This window comes from Chelonia mydas, chromosome 1 (assembly GCF_015237465.2).
Source record: "Chelonia mydas isolate rCheMyd1 chromosome 1, rCheMyd1.pri.v2, whole genome shotgun sequence".
Taxonomy (NCBI): Eukaryota; Metazoa; Chordata; order Testudines; family Cheloniidae; genus Chelonia; species Chelonia mydas.
This window is the reverse complement of record NC_057849.1, coordinates 297,785,102-297,807,086: the sequence shown is the minus strand read 5'-3', so window position 1 is coordinate 297,807,086 and position 21,985 is coordinate 297,785,102. Positions and strand designations below refer to the sequence as shown.

The 21,985-nt window shown below is 39.9% G+C and overlaps 1 protein-coding gene across 4 annotated transcripts in view; it reads left to right on the top strand.

The window, feature by feature from the left end:
- The window catches only part of DOCK4 (dedicator of cytokinesis 4), a 410,395-nt gene that overhangs the window by 346,539 nt on the left and 41,871 nt on the right, over positions 1 to 21,985 (top strand). For 2 of the 4 annotated variants that reach the window (XM_043549556.1, XM_037888647.2), the window contains exons 31-36: positions 67 to 215; positions 1,817 to 1,902; positions 9,949 to 9,975; positions 10,144 to 10,239; positions 11,296 to 11,356; positions 16,123 to 16,216. In XM_043549556.1, coding sequence (XP_043405491.1) covers positions 67 to 215; positions 1,817 to 1,902; positions 9,949 to 9,975; positions 10,144 to 10,239; positions 11,296 to 11,356; positions 16,123 to 16,216 — 513 coding nt within the window. The remainder of the gene's footprint in view (positions 1 to 66; positions 216 to 1,816; positions 1,903 to 9,948; positions 9,976 to 10,143; positions 10,240 to 11,295; positions 11,357 to 16,122; positions 16,217 to 21,985) is intronic. The other 2 variants (XM_037888663.2, XM_037888655.2) reach the window with 1 other exon arrangement.

Below are 21,985 nucleotides of genomic sequence, written 5' to 3'. Positions count from 1 at the left end.
TTTGGATCATTTGGTAACTCACCGAAGAGTGAACCCGATTCACATTCAGCTTCCTTTTAATTTTAGGGGAACATAAACTTCACTTCATCCCAGCTCTCATTGGCCCCTTCCTAGAAGTGACACTGATACCTCAGCCTGACCTACGGAATGTAATGATTCCCATTTTCCATGACATGATGGATTGGGAACAAAGGCGCAGTGGCAACTTCAAACAGGTACCGTGTGTGAAGCTGTTTAGCAGGGAAGATTGACATTCAAATTTTTCTCAGGCAGCCTTGGCACTGAACTATTAACTTGTTAGCAGAATCTGTGATGGAGCAGGATGGAGAAATGGCAACCTTCATTTGAGGGAAGATGGTAGAATTATAGGCTAATGGCTCTTGAAGACCCTTTGGCCCTCTAAGCTCTCCATGGGTTTTTCTGTTCAATATTTTTATGTAGCTAATTTAAGATGGGGATGGGATATTCTAGCCCCATTGAAGTCAATGCCAAAACTCCTGTTGACTTCAATGGGGTTGTTTTATTTTTCTACTTTAGTAGTATATATTGGAAAAAAAAAAAAAGATAATGAAGAAACCCAAGAATGATACCGTGATGGTTTATTGACATAATGTCTGATAACTGTTCACCCAGCCATCAAAAGACTGACTTTTTCAAGAAACCAAGTTCTGCAAGTATCCAACTATTCTTGCCCCTCAAGTACTAGCTTAGGCATCAAGTAAGGAACTGCTAAATATGCCATCTGCTCTTTTGGCTCCCACTCAGTTCTTTCCGGCTTCCTCAAACCACTTCACTGTGTTCTCCTTTGTGCTGTTTCAAATGAAGCAAAGCAGAAGTATTTGAAATAGTTTCAGGCAATGATAAGGATTGGAGTGGGAGCTGTAGGAGCAGTTGGAGTATTTGGAAACACAAAACAAACTATGCAAATGGAGACACATGTGATGTAAGTGTTTTGTTCCCCTCACATTTTTTAAACACATTGTTAAAATAATTGTAAAAATGATGATGAAGACTAGTTGAAAAACAGATTCTGCGTAAGCAAAGCACTGACTTTCTGATTCACTCTGTATTGATCATTGGCTTAAAGGTACACTGTAATTATGATTCATGATTTAATAGAGCAACTTCAATAATAGACTAGTTTCTCCTCTAGTTTTTCAGTCACTAAGTATCTCTATTGCTGGAGGAGAGGTTATTCTCTTTTGATGTATTAATAAACAAAGCAACCTTGTCTACATTTTCTCAATGATCAATATAGTTACAAATATTTTATGCAATGATTTTCAGCTATAAAACCTTTATTCTCCAACTCTTCTTGACAGATGACTCGGAATTTCAGTGCATCTGCTATATACATTACATTGGAGTCAGGGTAGGTTTTCAATATCAGCAGGAGTAACTATGAGCCCCAAACTGTTAATCCCTGGATTTAAAGAATGGGATGTGGGAATCGGAGAGAGTTGGTTTTATATTAAGGTCCAAATAATGACTTGCTCTTGCAGCCCTGCAGTAAGAATTCAGGCAGTCTCGTTGGGCTGCATGCTTTTTTGTTTGACTCTATAAATAGATAGCTGCCTTAGCAGCCGCAAATGCTGCTCAGCCTGTAGGTTGAATCACATTGCTTCATTTAAATTAGTCCCAAAAAATCCTCCGGGATGACAGAAGATGAAGTGACCTATCCTGAAATTTACATTTCTTAACGATAATACTAGGGAATCCATTTAACAAAACCTCTTACAGAAAAAAATCATTTTTTTTTCAATTTGCTCAAACCTAATTTAAGTACAAAGAAGCCTTTTATATGCATATGTTCCAGGTGGAGGCAAAACTGATTGACAAATTGGATAGCTTGATGTCAGAAGGCAAAGGTGACGAAACGTACCGAGAGCTCTTCAACAGCATGTGAGTAATAAATTTGCTTTTAATTCATTCATTGTGTTCCATTTGATGGATTAGCTGCTAATATCATTGTGGACAAAAACTGCAGAAATAGCTGTGATCTCGGAATGCTTTTGTCGTTTTTGAAACCTGTGAAATAAAGGCTAGTTGCCTAAATAAAGTAATGTATCTTATTGTATCTTTGATGACTAGTTGTGTCTATGTTATACCATAAACTGTTCTCTATTATCACTCATACTAATTTTAAAACCAGAAAAGCCAAAGATGTTTAGTAGGTTGGTGGGATGCAGTTAGAACATAAATTTTTTACATCGCATTTGTAAAACATGAGCTTAATAAATAGCTGTTTTGTTAAATCATTCTCATAACTAACCAAAATTTGCTATTGTTCAAATAATATTTCACTTGTTGATTTCCTGATGGATTACAGAATGACCGATAAGATTAATCTCATATAATAATTCTATTTACAAATGATTTTTAGACATTGCATATGTTTTCATAATTGGTTCGTAACATCAGAATCTAATGGTGAAAGAGGACAAATGCTTCCTTTATAATGGAACTCCTAGGACTGCCCATGTGTTATTCCTGGTGACTGAAATTGGTGACCATCACAGACACAAAAACATGAACTGTTTCCCGCCCCCCATCCATTTCAACTTCAACCATGTGGGAGACCTATTTATAGTCACTTTAGAACAAGATATATTGTTCCTCCACTGGATTCCATTTTACATGTGTATTTCCCAGTGCTATTACACATACAGTTTTTTTTATTAGGTTTCATCCTTTTTAAGTGGAAGGGAAAAGTGATATTTTAGATTTATTGCTCTAGAATTAAAAACAATTGCATTTATGTCTTTTTGTTGGTACATATGCCAAGCACATAATACTCCTATAATTCCATTGTGGGGAAAAAACCCATAATACCAAAATAAATGCTTCTGCCCATAACATACAGAGAAGGAAAGGGAAGTTTGAGGTGAAATTACAGCTGAAGAGTATAGTAAAAGATAATTTGTGTAGTAATTATTCTTTAAACATTAAGATAAATTAAGTAAAAATAATAAAAGCTAAGAAAGTTTTCAGAAATTTTAGTAATAGTGTAATTTTTAAGACAACAGCATTAAAGGAGAAGTTCTTTTATGAAGTAATAAAGCCTGCATTTACTCCAGTGCAGAAGCGTGTCATTCACTGATTGAAGTGACTTCTAATGATGTCAGAAAATATATTGGTATCTAAAATATAATTCTTGAAAAAGCTGAGTGTTGAAATTGAGATAGATTTTAAAAGGTAGTGGAAGAATGGGTAAAGCATTTTCTAAACGCAGTTACTTAAGAATGATTATGTGTAATTTAATTCATAAGAGGTCTCATACTACTTTTCCTGACTGGAGGGGCTTAGGTGCATATGGATCTAAAATGGAAGACACTACTGTAACAGGTGACTTGAAGAAAAGGAATCCTGAAAATGTTAAAAGCTTTGAAGTCATTATTTCAAGGATCAGATTCTTAGTGTCAAGGTGTCTGAGATTTTCTCCCATCATCAATTTAAGCAGCTATTATTGGAGGATTTTCTCACATGCCTCCTTGATTTAAAAATAGTGCGCATATGATTAGACTGAGGTGATAATAAAATGATGGGCACATTAGTTCAAGGAAGTGGAAAGCACTAGCACAGTTTTCAAGTAGTCATAGCTTTGTTTTGGGAAATGGAAGTACATTCATTTTACATGATCAAATATGAGTCTTCAAATTGCCCCCTAATTTGTAAATGTATGAAGTCATGGGGACACAGATAATCTTCATGCATTTTCTGGACACAGCATATCAATTTAAACAGTATTTGGGTATTTGTCCTGTTCTCTCTCTCTCTCTGGAGATATACTGTTTTCTAATTCATGCTATCTCCATGTTCCCAGGTTAACTTAATTTTTCTGAGCAATCCATAAGCACTTTTCCACTGAAGACACATCTTGCTTTTATAGCCAAATTATAGATGTCATTGGACATCTTTAAAATGTTGTATGCTTGGGATTTTGATGTTTATAATGAAATATCCTATAAAATGCAAAGGGAGAAGCATTGCTGCTATTTATCTTTTGGCAGGCATCATCCAGGGAGATTTAGAAGTGACCGGAGGGCTGTCTCACAATCACCAACATATCATTACTAAGGCTCAGATTTTGTCAGGGATAAACAAAAATTCATGAAAGCCCGTGACCCGTCCATGATTTTAACTAAAAATATCCCTGACGAAATGGGGAGGGAGGAGGGTCCAGCACCCACAGTGGCTGGGGACTCTGGGGTCTCCTTGCCCTCCTCCCCCACGTCCCCCGCCCCAGGGGCTGAGTCACTGCAGAGTCTCCTTGCTGCCCATCATGGCTGAGCCACTGTGGGGTTCCCTCACTGCCCGCCATGGCTGGGCAGCTGCAGGGAGCACCCCCCACACCTCTGGGAGCTCCAGGGGACCCTGCCCACAGGGGCTGGGAGCTCTGGGGAGTCCCCCCGATGCCCACAGATAGGAGCTGCTGGGGACCCTCCGCCAGCAGTGTCTGAGGGCTGCCTGCTGATAGCTCCAACCCCAGGTCAGAGAATGTCATGGAGGTCTCTGGAAGTCACGGATTGTAGGGCTTAGTCATTAATGAATGGTACTAAAGAGCGGGAGCTGTAGATGTTTTGTTGTAATTAAGGGCCAGTTGCTGTATTTGCTCCCTAATATCATCCAGACAGAAAAAGAACCCCTGATCTCCCTTTAAATTGTTAATCTGAAATTAAAAACAATTGAGGGTTCTAGCTGAATAACATGAAAATATATGTTTATGTTTTACAAAAAGGTTGACAATTAGAACAAAATCTTTGTGTTGTGCTGCACAGTTGCTCAGATCAGAAGCTTACTTTTAGTTTTTAAGTAATGTATGACTTTTACACAGGCCCTTCCTTTCCAAAAGCCTCTCATGCTAAATAACGTGTAGAAAATTACTGCAACCTTCTGAACTTACTGGGCAAGCCATTCATTTTTATATGATATGCATTGCAAACCGCAACAGATGCGCTCCAGTGGTGTTAAACTAGAGGGCCACACATACTAGAGGGCCAGCTTATTGTACATGTCAGGCACTCCATGTGTCTCCCCATTCTCCCACAAGGTCCTTGTGTGCCACCTTCCCACCCCCTTCTATTTCAGGGACACCCTGCAGCTCCCTATCCCCTCCTTCATACCAGGGCTCTGTGTGTCTCCCATTCCCTCCTGCCAGTGACATTGTATACTGCTCCATTCCTTCATTCCCCGTTTCCCTCCCCAAGTGCCAAAGGCTTTGTGTGCCTCCATGTCTCCACTCCTCCCATGCCAGGAACTCTGTGTTCTCCCCCTTGTCTCACTGTGTTCCCCCATTCCCTCTCCCTCCCATACCAATTTTCTCCCCATGCCAGGAGTTCTGTGTGTGCACCCCATTTCCCCTGCCTCTCATTTCCCCATGCCCCACCAATCTGATTTCTTTTCTTTCTGTCTTGGTGATTCAGGATGTCAACATTTTAAACTATATTAGGAGGATGGGTAGAGCTGAGATGGGGTGTTGCTATACTGGAAGAGGTTAATGCCTACCATCAACCAATACTTTGATCTATACACAATTACTGAGTGGTTGAAGTTTCTGGGTTTGCTAAGCAGATACCAGGCGCTCCATCTGTCCCCATTTCCCTCTTCTGGTTTTCTGAATCTCACCAAAATCAATAGGTTTGCCTACTGATGCCTACAACAGACCCTAAAATTCTGCAATTGAGTTGTTGCATCATTCAAAAGTTATTGCATTACAGAGAGACTTGTCAGATAGTAATGCCTCACATGCTCAACCAGTAAATTTAGAGGAAGAAGCCTGAGTAGTGTAAGCTTGAAGCAGGATTGACGTCTGTCACGACCAGGGCATGAGTGGTCAGGCCTAGTGGCTGGAGTGAGGAGCCAGGAACCAGAACCGAGGGACAGAGTCAGGAATCAGGAGTCAAGCCAAGTGTCAGACCATAGGCAGGAGCAAGCAGAAAAATGGGGCTGAAGTGGATCGGAGCAGGTACATTACAATTGAAAAAAGTACAGAGAAGGGCAACAAAAATAATTAGGGGTGTGGAACAGCTTGCATTTGAGGATAGATTAAAAAGACTGGGACATTTCATCTTGAAAAAGAGATGACTAAGGGGAGAAATGAGAGAGGTCTATAAAATCATGAATAGCGTGGAGAAAGTGAATAGGGAAGTGTTATTTACTCCTTCACATAACACAAGAACCAGGTGTCACTCAATGAAATTGATAGGAAGCAGGTTTAAAACAAACATAAGGAAGTATTTCTTCAGACAACGCACAGTCAACCTGTGGAACTCATTGCCCGGGGATGTTGTGAAGGCCAAATATAACTTGGTTCAAAAAAGAATTAGGTAAGTTCATGGATTATAGGTCCATCAATGGCTATAAGCCAAGATGGTAAGGAACACAATCCCATGCTGTGTGTTCCCAAGCCTCTGATTGCCAGAAACTGGGACTGGATGACAGGGAATAGGAATCACTCAATAATTGCCCTGTTCTGTTAATTCCCTCTGAAGCACCTGGCACTGGCCATTGTCAGAGGACAGGATACTGGGCTAGGTAGCCATTGGTCTGACCCAGTATGGCTGTTCTTATATTCAGGACAGGAGCAAGATTAGAACCAAGGGAGGCACAGAAGTGATGGTGACTGTGGGCATACACATTGAGCAGCCAGCAACCCTGCTGCTGAGCTTAAATGGCCTGCTGCTGGCTCCCCTCAGCCAATCAGGTAGGCCAGTCAATTAGTCCATCCTACCACAACCCACCTGACCTCATTAATCTGCCTGGAAGCGGGGCTGGCTAATCCTCAAATTCAGCTGAAGGAGCTCACTCCTGACAACTAACCTTCAGTGCCCAAATCAGGTGGGGAAATATCAATTCTTTCATCAGTAAGAACTTAATATGGCCAAGTGGTTGTGTACAAGTCTGGCTAATACCAAGATTCAGGACTGTGCGTGTTCTTCCGCACTCTGCGGATCTAACTCATTTTAGCACCCACTCTTTTGTTTCTAAGAGCACAGAGTAAAAAAAAGGTGGTGAGGATGGTGCTGAGGTATCGAGTATCATACTCCCCTTTTTAGAGTTACTCCAGCTATGAGTAAAGAGTAATGAGGCCGGGCAGAAGTGCTCTCAGGAATGCGGAGTCAGGTTCCACTGCACTGCTTGTCCTGTTCATCATATTTGCACAATATTTCACAACACTCATCACTTGTGCTGTGCATAAAGTCCAGTGTCTAACAAGAACTGAATGATGAAAGCAGGCATTCTCCAGGTCAGACAAAAATGGGAGGAGCTGGAAAGCAGTGATAAAGAGATCACAGAGAAGAGGTATTAAAACAAAGTGTGTTCAGAGTTTCTGATACAACATGCAGGAGAGAACAGAAGCTTAACTGAAATGCCAGTCATCTCTCTCAAATTTTATCTTGATCTTGCCATGAGAAGCCTGGGGATGTGTTTGAGTGGCTCTTTTGTTATGAATGTTTTCTCTGTGCATTATCTGTGAAAGTAGAATGATGCAAAGGAGAAGACAGGAAGCTGTCAAATTGAAAAGGCAATTTGTTGTTTAAATAAAGATATTTAATATATTCATACATTCTCAAGTAGAAACTGTATAGTGTACATTTATACATATAAATAGAACTTATGTAAGTCAGATATACAATAGACTCATCCTTTTTTAGAAAGGTTAGACTTCTGCCATTTTTAGAAGCATACTAAATATTCTTGTTTTTAAATTTAATTTGAAATACCCTCATTTAAAGTAAGGTTGAAAAGCAATGTGAAGAGAGAAATGTAGTCAGTATTGTCTTCTGGCTATACAATAGTCTTGATTCTCCTCTTGTTTCTTACATACAAAAACTGGTGTTAAAAGAATGTTATGGTGCAAAGGTAAGTATTCAAAAGTTAGGAAATGCCAGAATTAAGTTTGCCCGTGCATTCATTCTGAAAAGCAGTGTGGCTAGTGAAAAAGACATGGATTTGCCAAATTAGAATTCTAAGGTTTCCCTTGTTGAAATTGGGAGAATGATACCTGTTCCTAAGCCCTGGTCTACACTGGGGGGAGGGGGGGAACCGATCTAAGTTACACAACTTCAGCTACGTGAATAACATAGCTGAAGTCGACATACTTAGATCGACTTACTGTGGTGTCTTCGCCACGGTGAGTCGACTGCTGCCGCTCCCCAGTCAACTCTTCCTGCGCCTCTCGTGGCGCTGGAGTATAGGAGTCAATGGGACAGCGCTCGGGGGTCGATTTATCGCGTCTAGACTAGACGTGTTAAATCGATCCCCATTGGATCGATCGCTGCCCACCAAATCCGGTGCGTAGTGAATACATACCCTAAGATAGAAGTGTGGGGCGTTGCTCAATGATATGGGCTGTTAAGTGCACAGAATTGGCACCAGACAGCAGTAGGTCTCCTCCTAACTCCCAGCCCTGTATGCCTTCCCCTATGTCAAAGGATAGGGAGCACTGTGTATATAGGAGTTCAGTGAGCGCTGAGAGCATGATCAGTGAAGTTGGTATATAAGAGTTCTGTGGGGCTGAGTATGCTCAGTGTAGTTGAAGGTGAGTGGAGCTGGCCGCCTTCCCACTGCAGGTAGAAGTGTTCTGAGATTTTACCTACTGAGCATGTGCAAATGGCAGTTTTTTGAGGCTCCTAGCTCAACCAAATATTCATCGAGTTTCATGGGGACAGGATCCACTATCATGCCAAATTTTAAATCTGTGTACCAAAGCACAGAGACACTAGAGCTCTTCAGATAAATGGTTTGGGAAAATGTTTTCGCATTGACAAAACCTCCTATGTTACCCAAACTTCGGTCTCTGAAATGGCTGAACAATTTTTGCTGAAAGTTTTAAAAATCTTAGCTTAAGGCAGAGAGGAAATGTGGAAAATTTGATTCCAAATGGTTGAAATTTGGCAGCGTTATAAGCAACCAAAACTAGGGGTTTATAAAGGAAAATATTAGGGCACCTTCATTGTAAGTGTCACTGCCAGTTCCCATACAGTATTACTTTTACCCCAGGAAATCTGTTCACTTCAGCGTGTAATCCTAATTTATCCTAGTATAAGGGAGAGGAGAATTAGATACAGTACATTTCCCACACAAAATCCTTTGGTTATTTAATATTTAAAGGAATGAAACTATCAGTGCATAAATGGTATGTATTGAGTGGGCAAATGTTAAGTTAAAGGAGAATATTTTTAAAAACCACCTCTCAGAGAAGGCTTTTCCTGTAACAATTACACTACAGTTAAACTGCGTGGGTGCAGAACTATTGTAGAGTGAGTGAGAAAAAATCTATGTTAACAAGTTGGAGGTCCCATTGAAAGGGGATTTAGAGATGCTGGATGTTCTTTTCTAGATTTCAGTCTCCAATAGAGTGGAGCAAAATTTTTCAGTCAAGTAGTACATTTGCCAGAAAATGCAGTTTTGGAGAGACTGAAACTATTTGTGAATTCAGGTTGAATACGGTGAATAGTTTTGGCTGAATAAAAAATAAGAGGAAAAATTTGGAAAAAGTCAAGTTTGTTTTGAGATTTTCTAAATGAACGATTTCAATAGTTCATTTCTAATTGACATTTAATTTAGAAAATGTCATTTTGAATGGACTCGAACTAAATGTTTTCATTTTTTCATTTAATCGAGAAAACCTAAAAAATTTCAGTTTCTACTGGAAACAAATCAATTATTTTGCATATATTTTGGTTTAGCTACCAAACTGGAAAATCAGTTATTCACTCAGCTCTAGTCTTCGGTTTCTTTCTGTTTTCTGAAATGTTAGCATGTAACCCACGCAGTTAGCATGTAATGAAATGTAAGAAAACCAAAAACTATTATAAATCTGGGGATGTATCAAGGTTTTAAAATGTTTACACATTTTATAAATCTGATTATATTTGTATGCATTTTGATTTTGACATGGCTAACCTAGAAATCCATTTGCTTTGTCAATGCTTCCTGGATTAGAATTCCACTCTTTGGTCCCTATCCTAGGTAAGATATTTGTTTTTAAATTGTGCTGCTTGTGAGAAGAGTCCAAAATTAAATCTGTGAATATTGCAGACATTGCCAAGGCATTTGAGATACTGTTGAAAGTAAAGTGGTTGCCATGGTGACAGATAAAAATAAATGTTGAAATTGCTTTGGGTTTCTTCTTTCCAGCCTACTGAAGAAAATTGAGCGGGAAACGTGGAGAGAAAGTGGTGTTTCATTAATCGCCACTGTAACGCGACTAATGGAAAGGTTACTGGACTACAGGTGAGCAATTGTCACATGATTTATATTGAGAATATGGAAGCATTCAAAGTTCTGACAACAAAATTATCCTGCAGGGTTTTGATAACTGGAACGTGGAGACTTTCACCACTAGGTTACAGGTTCAAATCTGCCTCTGGGTTGGGAGTGGCCAGAAGTCATCATCTAACAGCTGTTTCACAGCCTAAGTGAAATTATTAATATTATTTTAGTAGTGCCTAGAGGTACCATCCAAAATTAGGCCCACTGTGGTAGACACTACCGGTACATATAACAAGAGACCATTCCTGGCTGAAGAGTTCAAATCTAAATAGACAGCACAGACAAAGGAGGGAGAGAGGAAGTATCATTACCCTCATTTTTATTGATGGGGAACAGAGGCACAAAGGATGACTTGCCCAAGATCACCCAGGAAGTCTGTGACAGAACCAGTCATTGAATCCAGATCTCTTGAGTCCCAGGCCAGTGTCTTAACCTCCAGGGCTGATATTGTGTTTCCAGACCCTAAGGCAAAGGTCCACACATCAAAATCTATCATGGTTGTCATCCTTATTTACAGTTTAAGAGAAAAGCTGAAGGATTTAGTTGTCATGGAGACTGAACTCTTAACTTCTAGAGAAATGCTACATCTCTTCTGTGGCTAAATAGAACTTCAATCTCCTGTATTGTCAGTCCAGCACCTTTCAAAGCACTGCATTCACTGGCGGTTTTATTGTTCCTTAGTAACTGTGGGGGGGTAATTTCCATCATTTTAATGCAAGGCTGTCATGCTTACACTGTTTTCCTTCATGTGTTGTCATTAGTGGCCCTACATAGCTTTATCTTAACTTTTGATCTAGAGGTGGAATATACAGCCCGTGCAAGCAAGAAAAAGGAGACATGAGGTCAAACGCATCTGGATCTGCTTTCTGGCAGTGCAGAATGCCCTGAGGCTGTATTGTTTTAATTAGTTTGCTTCTACTTAATTCTGTTTTATGAAATGTGTTCCTTGTTCAGAGGGGAAAAACTGTATTGTCCCATAGTGCAGATGTTCTGACTTTTGTTACATTTTATTTTTAGGGACTGCATGAAAATGGGAGAAGTGGATGGTAAAAAGATTGGCTGCACTGTTAGCCTGTTGGTTTGTATAATAATCTTTATCTCTCTTTTATACTCAAGCAATTAACCTTACATAGTAAAAATCTATACATTGTATGAGAAGTATATTTTTACTAACCTACTTCTCAATGCAGAGTGCACTCCAAACGGCAGGTGTAATTAATGCCAGTGAATTCACAAAGTACATTTATACCATCAAATCTGGATGGTATTTAAATACATACTGTTATAGTTCAGAATAATATCATTTGATGGTCTGACTACAAGTTGCTGATATGATACAGTAGTTAGAGCCTGGTAGAATAGGATAAAGTTCAGGATATTTCAGAATGAAGTTGATACAGTTTTCTTGTGCTTTTCTTTCAGTGTTCATCGTGAGAATCCCCCTAGTATCAGCTCATAGGAGTTTAATAAATCTTACTAGAAAGTAACTTTCATAGAAAATTCAAACCAAAGATTTGTACATTCCTGCAAATCTGATTAATTTCTGTGGCTTGTTTAAAAATACACAACAAAGCTCACCTGTATTCCTACCTCTGTCCTCTCATTTTCCCAGCAACAGGCCTCAGCTACTCTTATATATGAAAAATATTTTTGAGGAGTTGATATACCTATTCCCCTCTTAATAGAACTAGAAAATGTTCCTCTGGGCCTGCTATTGTCACTTCTCATGGACCTTCATCTCATTTTAGATTTGAGATACACCCTCCCACCATCCAATACCCCAAGAATGTACTGTGCAAATTGTGAATCCCTATTAATATTATTTTTTATTAATTATAATAACCTATTAGTGAGGTATGTTTTGATCCTAGGCCAAGATTCATTGACAGGCTTTGAACTTCTGTGAACTTCAGAAAGTTTCAAGTTTTGTTATGGAACCATGCAACTGTGCTGTTTTAAGTGGTAACTGAGAATTATAGGGCATAAAGACAAATCTAATTATTAGTTATTCCTGGAGAAGTTTTTGAAGGATAAAGGATTTCTTCTATATGAGCACAATACTTTCTAAATACATTATACGTAACTTGATTATGGGACAACTTGCTTACTATCAGGTTACCCGGCATGGTTTAAAAGGAAGTAAAAACATTTGGTTATTTGCGTTCTAAAGTCAATTTTTACTGCAAGAAATGACCCATAATTTGTATACAAAGAACACACAAAAATAGAGCAAAGCAAACATGGAATACTCTAACAGCATCCTTGAATGGGATTTCACAAACTGTAGTGATCTCTTTTCAGGCTAGAAATATTTTGTGATTCCCTCCACCGAGACAACTTAAGCCTAACAATCAGTAGGCAAAACTATGTATCTCTAACATACCCCAAGAATTAACTAATTTTAGAGTATGAAAGGTGAACCTTCATTATGCAGAAAGTACACAAATTTTAAAACACCATGATGGATGAGCCTCTCGTGCTTTCAGAAGATGTTCCGCGCAAGGTGAAACTGAGGAAATACACTGACTTTAATCACTGTCAGTCAGCAGGAGGCAATGGCACTTCATTTTTATCGGCACTGTTGAAAAGAAACCTGACTTGCAAAAGCAGGAGAGTGGAAATGGCATGGAAATTGAGCTTTCAGGGTCCTACACTGAACCTAGGTCCTACACCTCCAAAGAAACATCCAGAATCTTCTGGGTTCCTGCCTAGAGAAAGTCCATTGCAGCATCTTGTCACAGGAAAGGTCTGTCGTTTTGCCTTGCAGTGGCACAATCAGTGCTGCCATGTCAATTGTATCTTGGATGAAGGAGTTAGTAATCCACTTATTTCCCCTCCCCATCCCCCCAAGGGTCACCTGGATTTGAAGTTCTCTAAGATGCTGATGGTTCTTGAACAGCTGCCCCTTTCTATTTGTGAATGGTGAAACAAGGAAACAGCTACAAGTTTCTTTTTTGTGCCCAGGAAGGCCAATTTCCAAGTTTCTGATGAATATTCCCACCCTCATGTGCAGAATAGTTATATTCCAACCACAGAGAAGGTTTCAGCTTGCTTAAGTGCCCTGAGATGTCAGCACAATAGGCTAACATGCTACACAAGATGAATGTCTGAAGATTGCTGAGGGAAGCCTGCGCTTCTGCTCTTAATCTGAAAAGTCAAGCTGTCACTCAGCTGCATGAGAGCCACCCCACTTCAGCTTGGAAGAGGAGTTGCTGGTGAAATAAATTCATGTCCACCACAGAGCAATACAAAAAGTCAAGAATTTACTGTATGGCCTTCAGTGAAGCTTGCTCCTCCTTCAGCTTAATGAAGGATTAGGTATTTTTTTCAAACATTTTCTTAGCAGAAGTGACTGATATACAAAATTGTAAAGCCATGCATCATTAAGTGCAGTGTTTTCATTTTATGTGACCAGAGTACTTACTATTCTTAAACCTCACTGACTTGATATTATCCATGTAGATTGTAATACACCATTCCCACTGAATGTGGCAATTTTGGACTGTTTCCTAAAGTGTCTCAAATTAACATTCTCCTGTAGTGCACACTGTCACAGCTTTACAGCACAGCAAGTTGTCTTCAGCAGAATTATCGGTCATGTCTGATGAACCCTAAGAGCTATGTCACACGAGACACGCTGTTTGACTCATCAAGTTGAATTGCTAAGTGCTGATTTTTTTAAAGGACTTGTTCTCAGACATCCTGAACCACGTCACTAATATGGGACAAAAACCAGTTTTATTTGACAAAAGTACTGTTTTCAGTTTGGTAGGTGATACAGGCCCTATGAATTTTGAAACCATATCTACTGTGCAGGGAATTATAAGATTTTTTGCAAGGGTCTGTGCTTTACACGTCATGTGATTCATAGAGATACTACCTGAAAAAGGACATTTTTGTTGACATTGCTGCTTCGAAAAAGTGGTGTTGAATTTTTCAAGCTGCCTAGTTTTCTCTGGAAAAAAGTCCCTATTAATGGCTGTCTAATTGCTAAATATTACCTTCTTTGAAGGTGTTATACTCTTCTTAGACTGCACATTATGGCTTAGAATGATTTGACGAAAAAACATGTCGCATATTTCTCATTGTATTTGCACACATTCTTTTTATTTTCTGAGCTGTTAATGGAGCGACTTGCCACTGTCCATTCCACAGAATGTTCTATCTCCAGTCAGAAATGAGCTTCAGCAAAGACCTGAGTAACTTATGCAATACAGGTGCGTGAGGAGCAACAGAGCTCTTAGTCCTTAGCAAGTAGAGCCAGTCTGGTATTACAGTTCAGTGCCACGTCTTGTCGTGATCTGTATGCATGGATACTTGCACTTCATTGGTGTCCTAATAACATTTTTTAATGGGCCTGGTGCTGTTTTACATTCCAGGCACACATACAAGTACAGCTGTAATATTTTGCCTTTTTTGTATTTTAGCAGATGCTCCAGCAGGTGCTGCCCTGCTAGCTGTGCTTCTCAGATTATAGTAATATGGTGGCCTTGAAGGGACATGCAATTGCAGAGCTCGTGTTGTGTCTCCATTTTTATCAGTTAAAAAAATACACTTATTTTTGTAACATTTTACATTTTTTCTCTGACTTCCTACAACAACTTTCTCTGAGATTCGTTCACAGTGCTCCTTCCTACCTTCCTCACTTTAGTGATTGTAACCCACAGTTTGGGAATCTGTGGTCTAGAACAAGAACATTCACAGTTTATTCCAACAGAGGGGCTCATTGGCAACAGAAGAGATGCACGATAACGTGGAACCAATCACAATCTTGAATGTGCAGGGGCATCCTGCAGCATCAAGGTTGTAGCATGTAGTGATATCTTGATCTGAGCAGACCAGTTACAAAATTAAGCGTTGCATGCTGGGACCTGTATGTGCATGCTCTGCAATTCTATCTTCAAGATGACAGCATTTACGGTGTATGGCGTAAGACACCATTCTCCTATTGCTAGCCTTGGAATACCTGATTTAGGGCCTGTACTACTCTGATGAACAGAATTAAATAGTGAACATCATGGACTAAAGTTTCAAAACTGCATGCAGGACTTTATTTATATGAAACCCACGTCAATCACTAACAGTGACACATCTAAAAATCCCCAGTAACTCTGAAAACCTGATTCCACATCCTTTGACATAAGTTCAAAATAGAACTTTTTTTATATTTAAGACATGGTATGCAATAGTCATGCATCAGTTACCAGTTTTCGTGAGCATAAGCCAGAGCTGAAGAAATCACATTTTTTTTCAGGGTTATTTTGGTTTTTACACTTGAATAGTTCTTTGCAATCCTGCCAAAGTCATCCTGGCATTGTGCTATCACACAGTGAAGGGTAGACATACAGTAGCGTAGATATTTTGTTAAAATATGAATACAAAAGCCAGAGTGCTTTCCATTTTTTAAATCAATGTAGAGCTTTCAATGAGACGTTAAATGGCTTCAGTGGGGCTTGATAGAAGTACAGATGTATTTTTTAGATAGCTGAATCGGTATTTTTGAGTAAAATGCGTCAAATAGATAAAACATTATGGGATTTTAGTTCTAGCGGATTCTGACTCTTGTGCAGGAGAATAATTTTAAAAATATTCTGGATATTATGATTGTTCTCAACAAAATGTAAGAGGCCTATTTATAAGGGACTACATGTACTGACCTTTATAGTTTGCCCTTGTAAACACGCAACTTCTTGAAATTTGCATGCGTTTCTGCAACATTAGGTTTGATGTGTATGTTCTGTACACTTAACAATTACTTCCAACACCGATTTTCAGCTATTTATTCTACCATTTTACATTCTCAGAAACATTTTGTTTAACCACCTATATCTTTTTTTATTGCAGAATTTTTATAAGACTGAACTGAATAAGGAGGAGATGTATATTCGCTACATCCATAAGCTATATGACCTGCATCTGAAAGCACAAAACTTCACAGGTAATTGTTGGTACATGCAACCTAGGAAAAAAAATATTTAGAGTTAGATTGTGACTTATGCCCTTTCACGGTCATAGTGAGGTCATAGGCAATAAAACACCTCCTTTAACCCCTTTGCGGGTCACCCGGATCTCAGATTCAGGCAAGTAAAACAGGAGGGGCTACTCACCAGCTTACTGTCCCCACAGCAGGTGAGCAGCGAATACCCAGAGCCTTGGCTCTATTTCATCCACTTCCCCTACTTGCTGCCCGGAGTAGCTGTGCTACGTGGGGTGGACAGTAGTTTACTGCTGGTATAAGACAGCAATGAATTTATTACTCTTTCCCACCCAGGAACAATAGGATTGAAAGACAGAATTGTGATTAACCTGTCTCTCTCTGAGTCACAGTGCCTCTTGGCATTACTTCTGGGTTGATGTGGCTTACAACCCACCTCAGATTGTGTCTCTAGTCACAGTTTAGCCCATATTGATTCACAAAACTGGCTTGGAGTTAAATGAGGCAACTCCTGATTTTTCATTCTTTCTGTTTAATGGTTCAAAAAGAGTGTGAAGGGTTGAGCTGGTCAAATCACACGTGTTTGTGCTCTGAGCCTTCACATGTTTCTGTCATGAATGAAGAGTGGAAATACCAAAATTTCCTTTCCTGTTCAGATGAAGTTCTTTGAGCCAATACAGCTAGGACATGTATTTCCAGCTGTATTCCATGCACTGCTGTGATTCCATGCAGATAAGAAAAAATGGGGACATTTTGTATTCTTAACACATTTAAACTGATTGTAAAACAGAGAGAGAGAGTTTGGATTTTCTCCAAGTGGTGTATTTCCCACTGTTTGGCACCATTCATTCATTTATAGATTTTAAGGCCAGAAGGGACCATTAGATCTAGTCTGACCTCCAGTTCATACATCACAGGCCATAGAATTGTACCCAGGAAATTGATATTAGGTGCATAATGTAGTTATGTGGTCACTTCAGTGACCTGTTATTTTCTTAAAGCCACTACATAATTGCATTCCAAAATCTAAACTTCTGTTTAAAAAAAAAAAATCTTTTCACCCTTATGGTTTCAACAATACCCTTAAAAATGTGAAGGAATGTAACCAGTGCCGTTATGTCTGTTAGAGTCTTCATGCATCTCATAGAGCCAATGTTTCAAGCAGTCTGAACTGCTTCAGTTCATCTTAATGGGGAATTAACTCTGAAGCCTGATATTGTCATTGAAATGTCAATGTTGTTAACTATGTTGCTGTTGGTTTCAGTAGACACAAAAGATAATGTATTTATCCATTGTTGTACATACGACATTGGATGCACAACAGCGGTATTTATCATTGTTGGACAAGTAGGTGCTGTAAAGTTACTGGAGTGGGTAACAAAATATTCTTCTTTCAAGTAGATGCAGCCGTGTATTCTACTTAAATATGGGCACACCCAGCACTCCAGAGCCGAAGAAATTTGCCTAGCAGTACCTGTAGGGACAGTGCTCGTGCCCTGCAGCTCAAACCCCTCCCCATGATCTCCTCAGTTCCATCTCACCATCCTTGACTAGAGCTGAAGCTCTGTGTGGTGTTTTTACCTCATGCTTTCAGTCTGTTTTCTGATTAATTTTTTTTGTGTATAGTAGTTAGGAGTATCTTAGGTTAAGTTTAGTGTTAGTATAGTACGGGGATTAGCTGCCCTGTGCAGTGACCTCACTAGGGTTCAAGCATTGCCCATTGTCGGGGGCCATTCCCCAACAGAGATCCTCACATGAGGGGCTTTTTGGGTCTCAGTGAAGGACACATTAAAGGCAGATGAAGCACTGGTAAATAGTTCATAAAAAGGACTCAAGTGGCAAGAGACTCCCAGTATTTCATCATCCCCAAGCCCAAGGGAGGGATGAGACATGTCTTCAACCTTTACGATCTCAATAAATACATCAGATACATGAGATTCTGTAGGGTAATCCTATTAGCTATTCTCCCCGTCTTAAATCACAACAACTAGTTTTCTGCCCTGGACCTTCAGGACACATACATAGCAATCCTGCCAAGCTTCAGGAGGTTCCTCAACCAATACATCATGCTGCCTTTCGGCCTGTCTTGCGCTCCCTGCGTTTTTACCAAGTGTATGATTGTAACAGCATACCTCAGGAAGAGGGGAATTCATATCTTCCTGTACCTCAACCATTGGTTATTGAGGGCAGGTCCAAAGAGGAAGTCCTCTTTCATGTTCATTTCACACTACCTTTAGTTGATCATCTAGGTCTCATCCTAAAAAGTGGGAAATTAAGGTTGATTCCAACTTGAAGAATTGAGTTCATTGGGGCCCTGCTAGACTCTATGAGCTCAAGAGCATTTCTGCCAACTGACCAATTCCAGGCAATTCCCCACCTATGTCTGGAGCTGCAGTCTCAAACCTTAATCACAGCCTAGGCCATATGGTTGCAGATCCACAGCTAGTCCAATATGCCAGACTACACCTTCATCCTCTTCAGAAGTGAGTGAAGTTTGTCTATCATCTGATTCATCATCCCTTGGACAGGCTTGTCCACCAATCCTGGACTCCTGATGGTGGTAAATGATTCAAGATAATGTGTTCCAGGGCATTCCTTTTGCTCAGTCCCCACTGACCAAGACTGTAGTCACCAATGCCCCCTTAATAGGTTGGGGAGCACATCTGGGATTGCTGAAAGTTCAAGGTCTGTGGTCGGAACGAGAAGCTTCTCTGCATATCAATGTCCTGGAGCTTCAAGCCATCTACAATCCCTGTCAGACCTTTCAGGATCACATCAGGGGCTCAGTGGCACTCATCCTCACCAACAATACCAGTGCAATGAATTATGTGAACAGGTGAGGGGGGAGAACACTCCAACATGCTGTATCAGGAGGCAATTAGGCTATGGCAGTTTTGCATTGGGGAAGATGTTACCTCCACAGCCAATCACTTCCCTGGGATACAGAATCACCTGGCAGATCACCTCAGACAAAATTTCTCCCAGAATCATGAATGGTCCCTGAAGCCAGTGTCCTGCAGTCCGCCTTTGCAGTTTGGAGTATTTCGATGATCAGCCAGTTTGCCGTGAGAGAAATAAGAAGTGCCATCTGTTTTGCTCTCCAAGGGGTCTCCGTTCAGGCTCTTCTAAAATCAAATTAACCCTGCAGCTGCACCCTAAGTTTTTATCCAAAGCAGTTTCCCAGTTTTACTTGAACCAGACCTATATATTCACCAGTGTTCTTCCCCAAGCTGCATTCAACCCCAGAGGAAAAATGTCTTCACATACTGGATGTCAGGTGGTGATTAGCTTTTCATCTGTAGAGGACCAAATCTTTCCACTCCTCATCTCATTTGTTTGTTTCCTATGCAGACCAAATGGAGGGTCAAGTGGTCTCTTCACAGACAGTCTTCAGGTGGATAACGTCCTGTGTCATGAGAACATACAAAGTAGCTTGAGCTATGCTGCCTCAAGAGGTGTGAGCCCATTCCATAAGAGCCCAGGCGACGTCCATGGCATTTCTAAGTGACATTCCTATGTTGGACATTTGCAGGGCTGCAACTTGGTCTTCTGTGCATGCTTCTACAAACTACTATGCCATCATTGCTGCATCCAGATCAAATGGCACGTTTGGGAAGGCAGTCCTGCAGACTGAGTCCGACCTCCTCTTAGTCTTGCTTGCGAGTCACCTTAGTAGAGTACATTGCTGCATCTATTAAAAAAAAAGTTACCTATCTGTAACTGTTATTCTGTGATGCCGGTGTGTATTCCACGACTGACCCTCGGTCCCCTCTGCATCTGAGTCTATACATCTGAAGTTGGATGTGAAGAAACGGAGGGCATTGGGGTGGTGCCCCCTTAAAACGCTAGGGGCTGGGCTATGGCCAGAAGGCGTGAGCACTGCCCCTACTGGTACTGTTAGGCAAAGGTCTCCAGCTCCAATATGCTGGGCATGCACACACCTAAGTAGAATACACATCTACATCACACCACGAAGAACAGTTCCAGGTAGGTATCTGTTTTTTTAGTTGCCTCACTCCGAATTTAATGTCACATTAGCCTCTGTCCAAAATGAAGAAGGAAATAGGAGATCAATCACCTCCCCTGTATTAAAATACTTTGGGTTTGCAAAATCCCAAACTGACCACCTTGTGTACTAGAGGCCTCAATCCAGCTGGCATCCACTCAGCCAAAAAAACTCCAGCTTTTCTTCAGTAACCTGCACATTGTAATTATGAGTGTTCAATACCAAAATCTGTAGTACATTAAAAAGTCATTAGGAGACCAGTTGGGCAAGATGGAGTTGTGAACAGGGTACATGAAGCATGGACTTCCAAAGGTACAAAGGAGAAAGGATTTCTTTAATTCCACCATACCTGTCTGGCCTCTATATATTTAATGTGTCAGAGGACTGAGAGGTTGTATTGAGGAGAGTTTTTGGTGACCTTGCTGTATAACTTCAGGGAACTTCTCGTATAATTTGGGCATAATTACCAACTAGAGATATATGGTTGCCACAGACATGATTTTTGTGACACAACTGTGGCTTTTAGGTTTTTACATAACAGGTTTTAATAACCCACTGAGCAAGGCATGTCAATGGATCCTTAACACACTAGTTTCTATATGTGTGTCCAATATAGTCTAAGCACTGATTGTGCTGATTTTTTTAATGTTTTTAAACTATTCATTTCTTCTTTTAAGGAATATTTTGCTCAAAATAATGCCTCCATGGCAGTTTTTCATTTTTCTATAGATCTTTCTTTCTTTGCCATGACACTCAGTCAGTCTTATTTAGTACTACGTGATTAAGGAACGAGTGGCCTCAGTCCGTGACAAAGAATAGAAACAGTCCTTACATTGAAAAGCAAAGATTCATTTGGTCCATCCTCTTGGTTTACATATTGATGTTCGGTGAAAAGAACACACATCAAAAGGTTAGTTTAACCTTGACCCTTGTCAGTTGCCTGGGTACAGGAAGTAAAGTTCACTCTCTTACCAGCACTCCAGTGTGTTACACTTTTATTTCATCTAGTTGTATAGTTTTGTTCCAGGGATGAAGGCAGCTTTCTCTTATTTTCATTTATTTTATCTGTCTTCACAATATGATTTACAAGACTGGTTCACATTCTAATAATTCTTTGTGAGAAAAGGCCTTTTAAAATCTAATATCTAGCATAAATCTTTCCTTCCACAGTTTCCAGTCATGGCTATGCGTTTAATCCCCTTGTGGGTAGAACATGTAATGTTCTAGTTCCTTGTGTGTCCCCTTCGGAGACCTCAAAACTGGAATGAGATAACCTTTCAGTTTCCATTACTCGTGGAAGTGTTTAACCCTTTGAACCTCTTCAGATAGATTTTTCCATATAATAAATCAGCCACTCTTGTTTGCTTTCTTTTGGGGCATGGGGAATTTATACATACGTCTGCCAGTGGTGTTAATAAGTTACTTACATATAATACAATTTGTCCAAGAACTCACTAATGCAGATTTGTACTACAGAAATCTTCCAAAGCTAAGTCATTCCATGATGGAAATTGAAAAGGAAAGGAACACTAAGAAGTTTTCTTTGTAGTGCATATTTAGATTGAGTAGTTCATTAGCAATAAAGAAGTCAAGCTGTATCAATCTTACAGCAATTAGTTTTAAATACAATTATAAATAAGTATATTGGACATCTTAAATATAAAATTACATGCAAAAATTATATTAAAATAACATTTTTAAGTTGCAAAGACAAGCACTCAGAAGTTAAGAAATGCCAGAACTAAGGTTGCCTGTGCTTCAGTCAC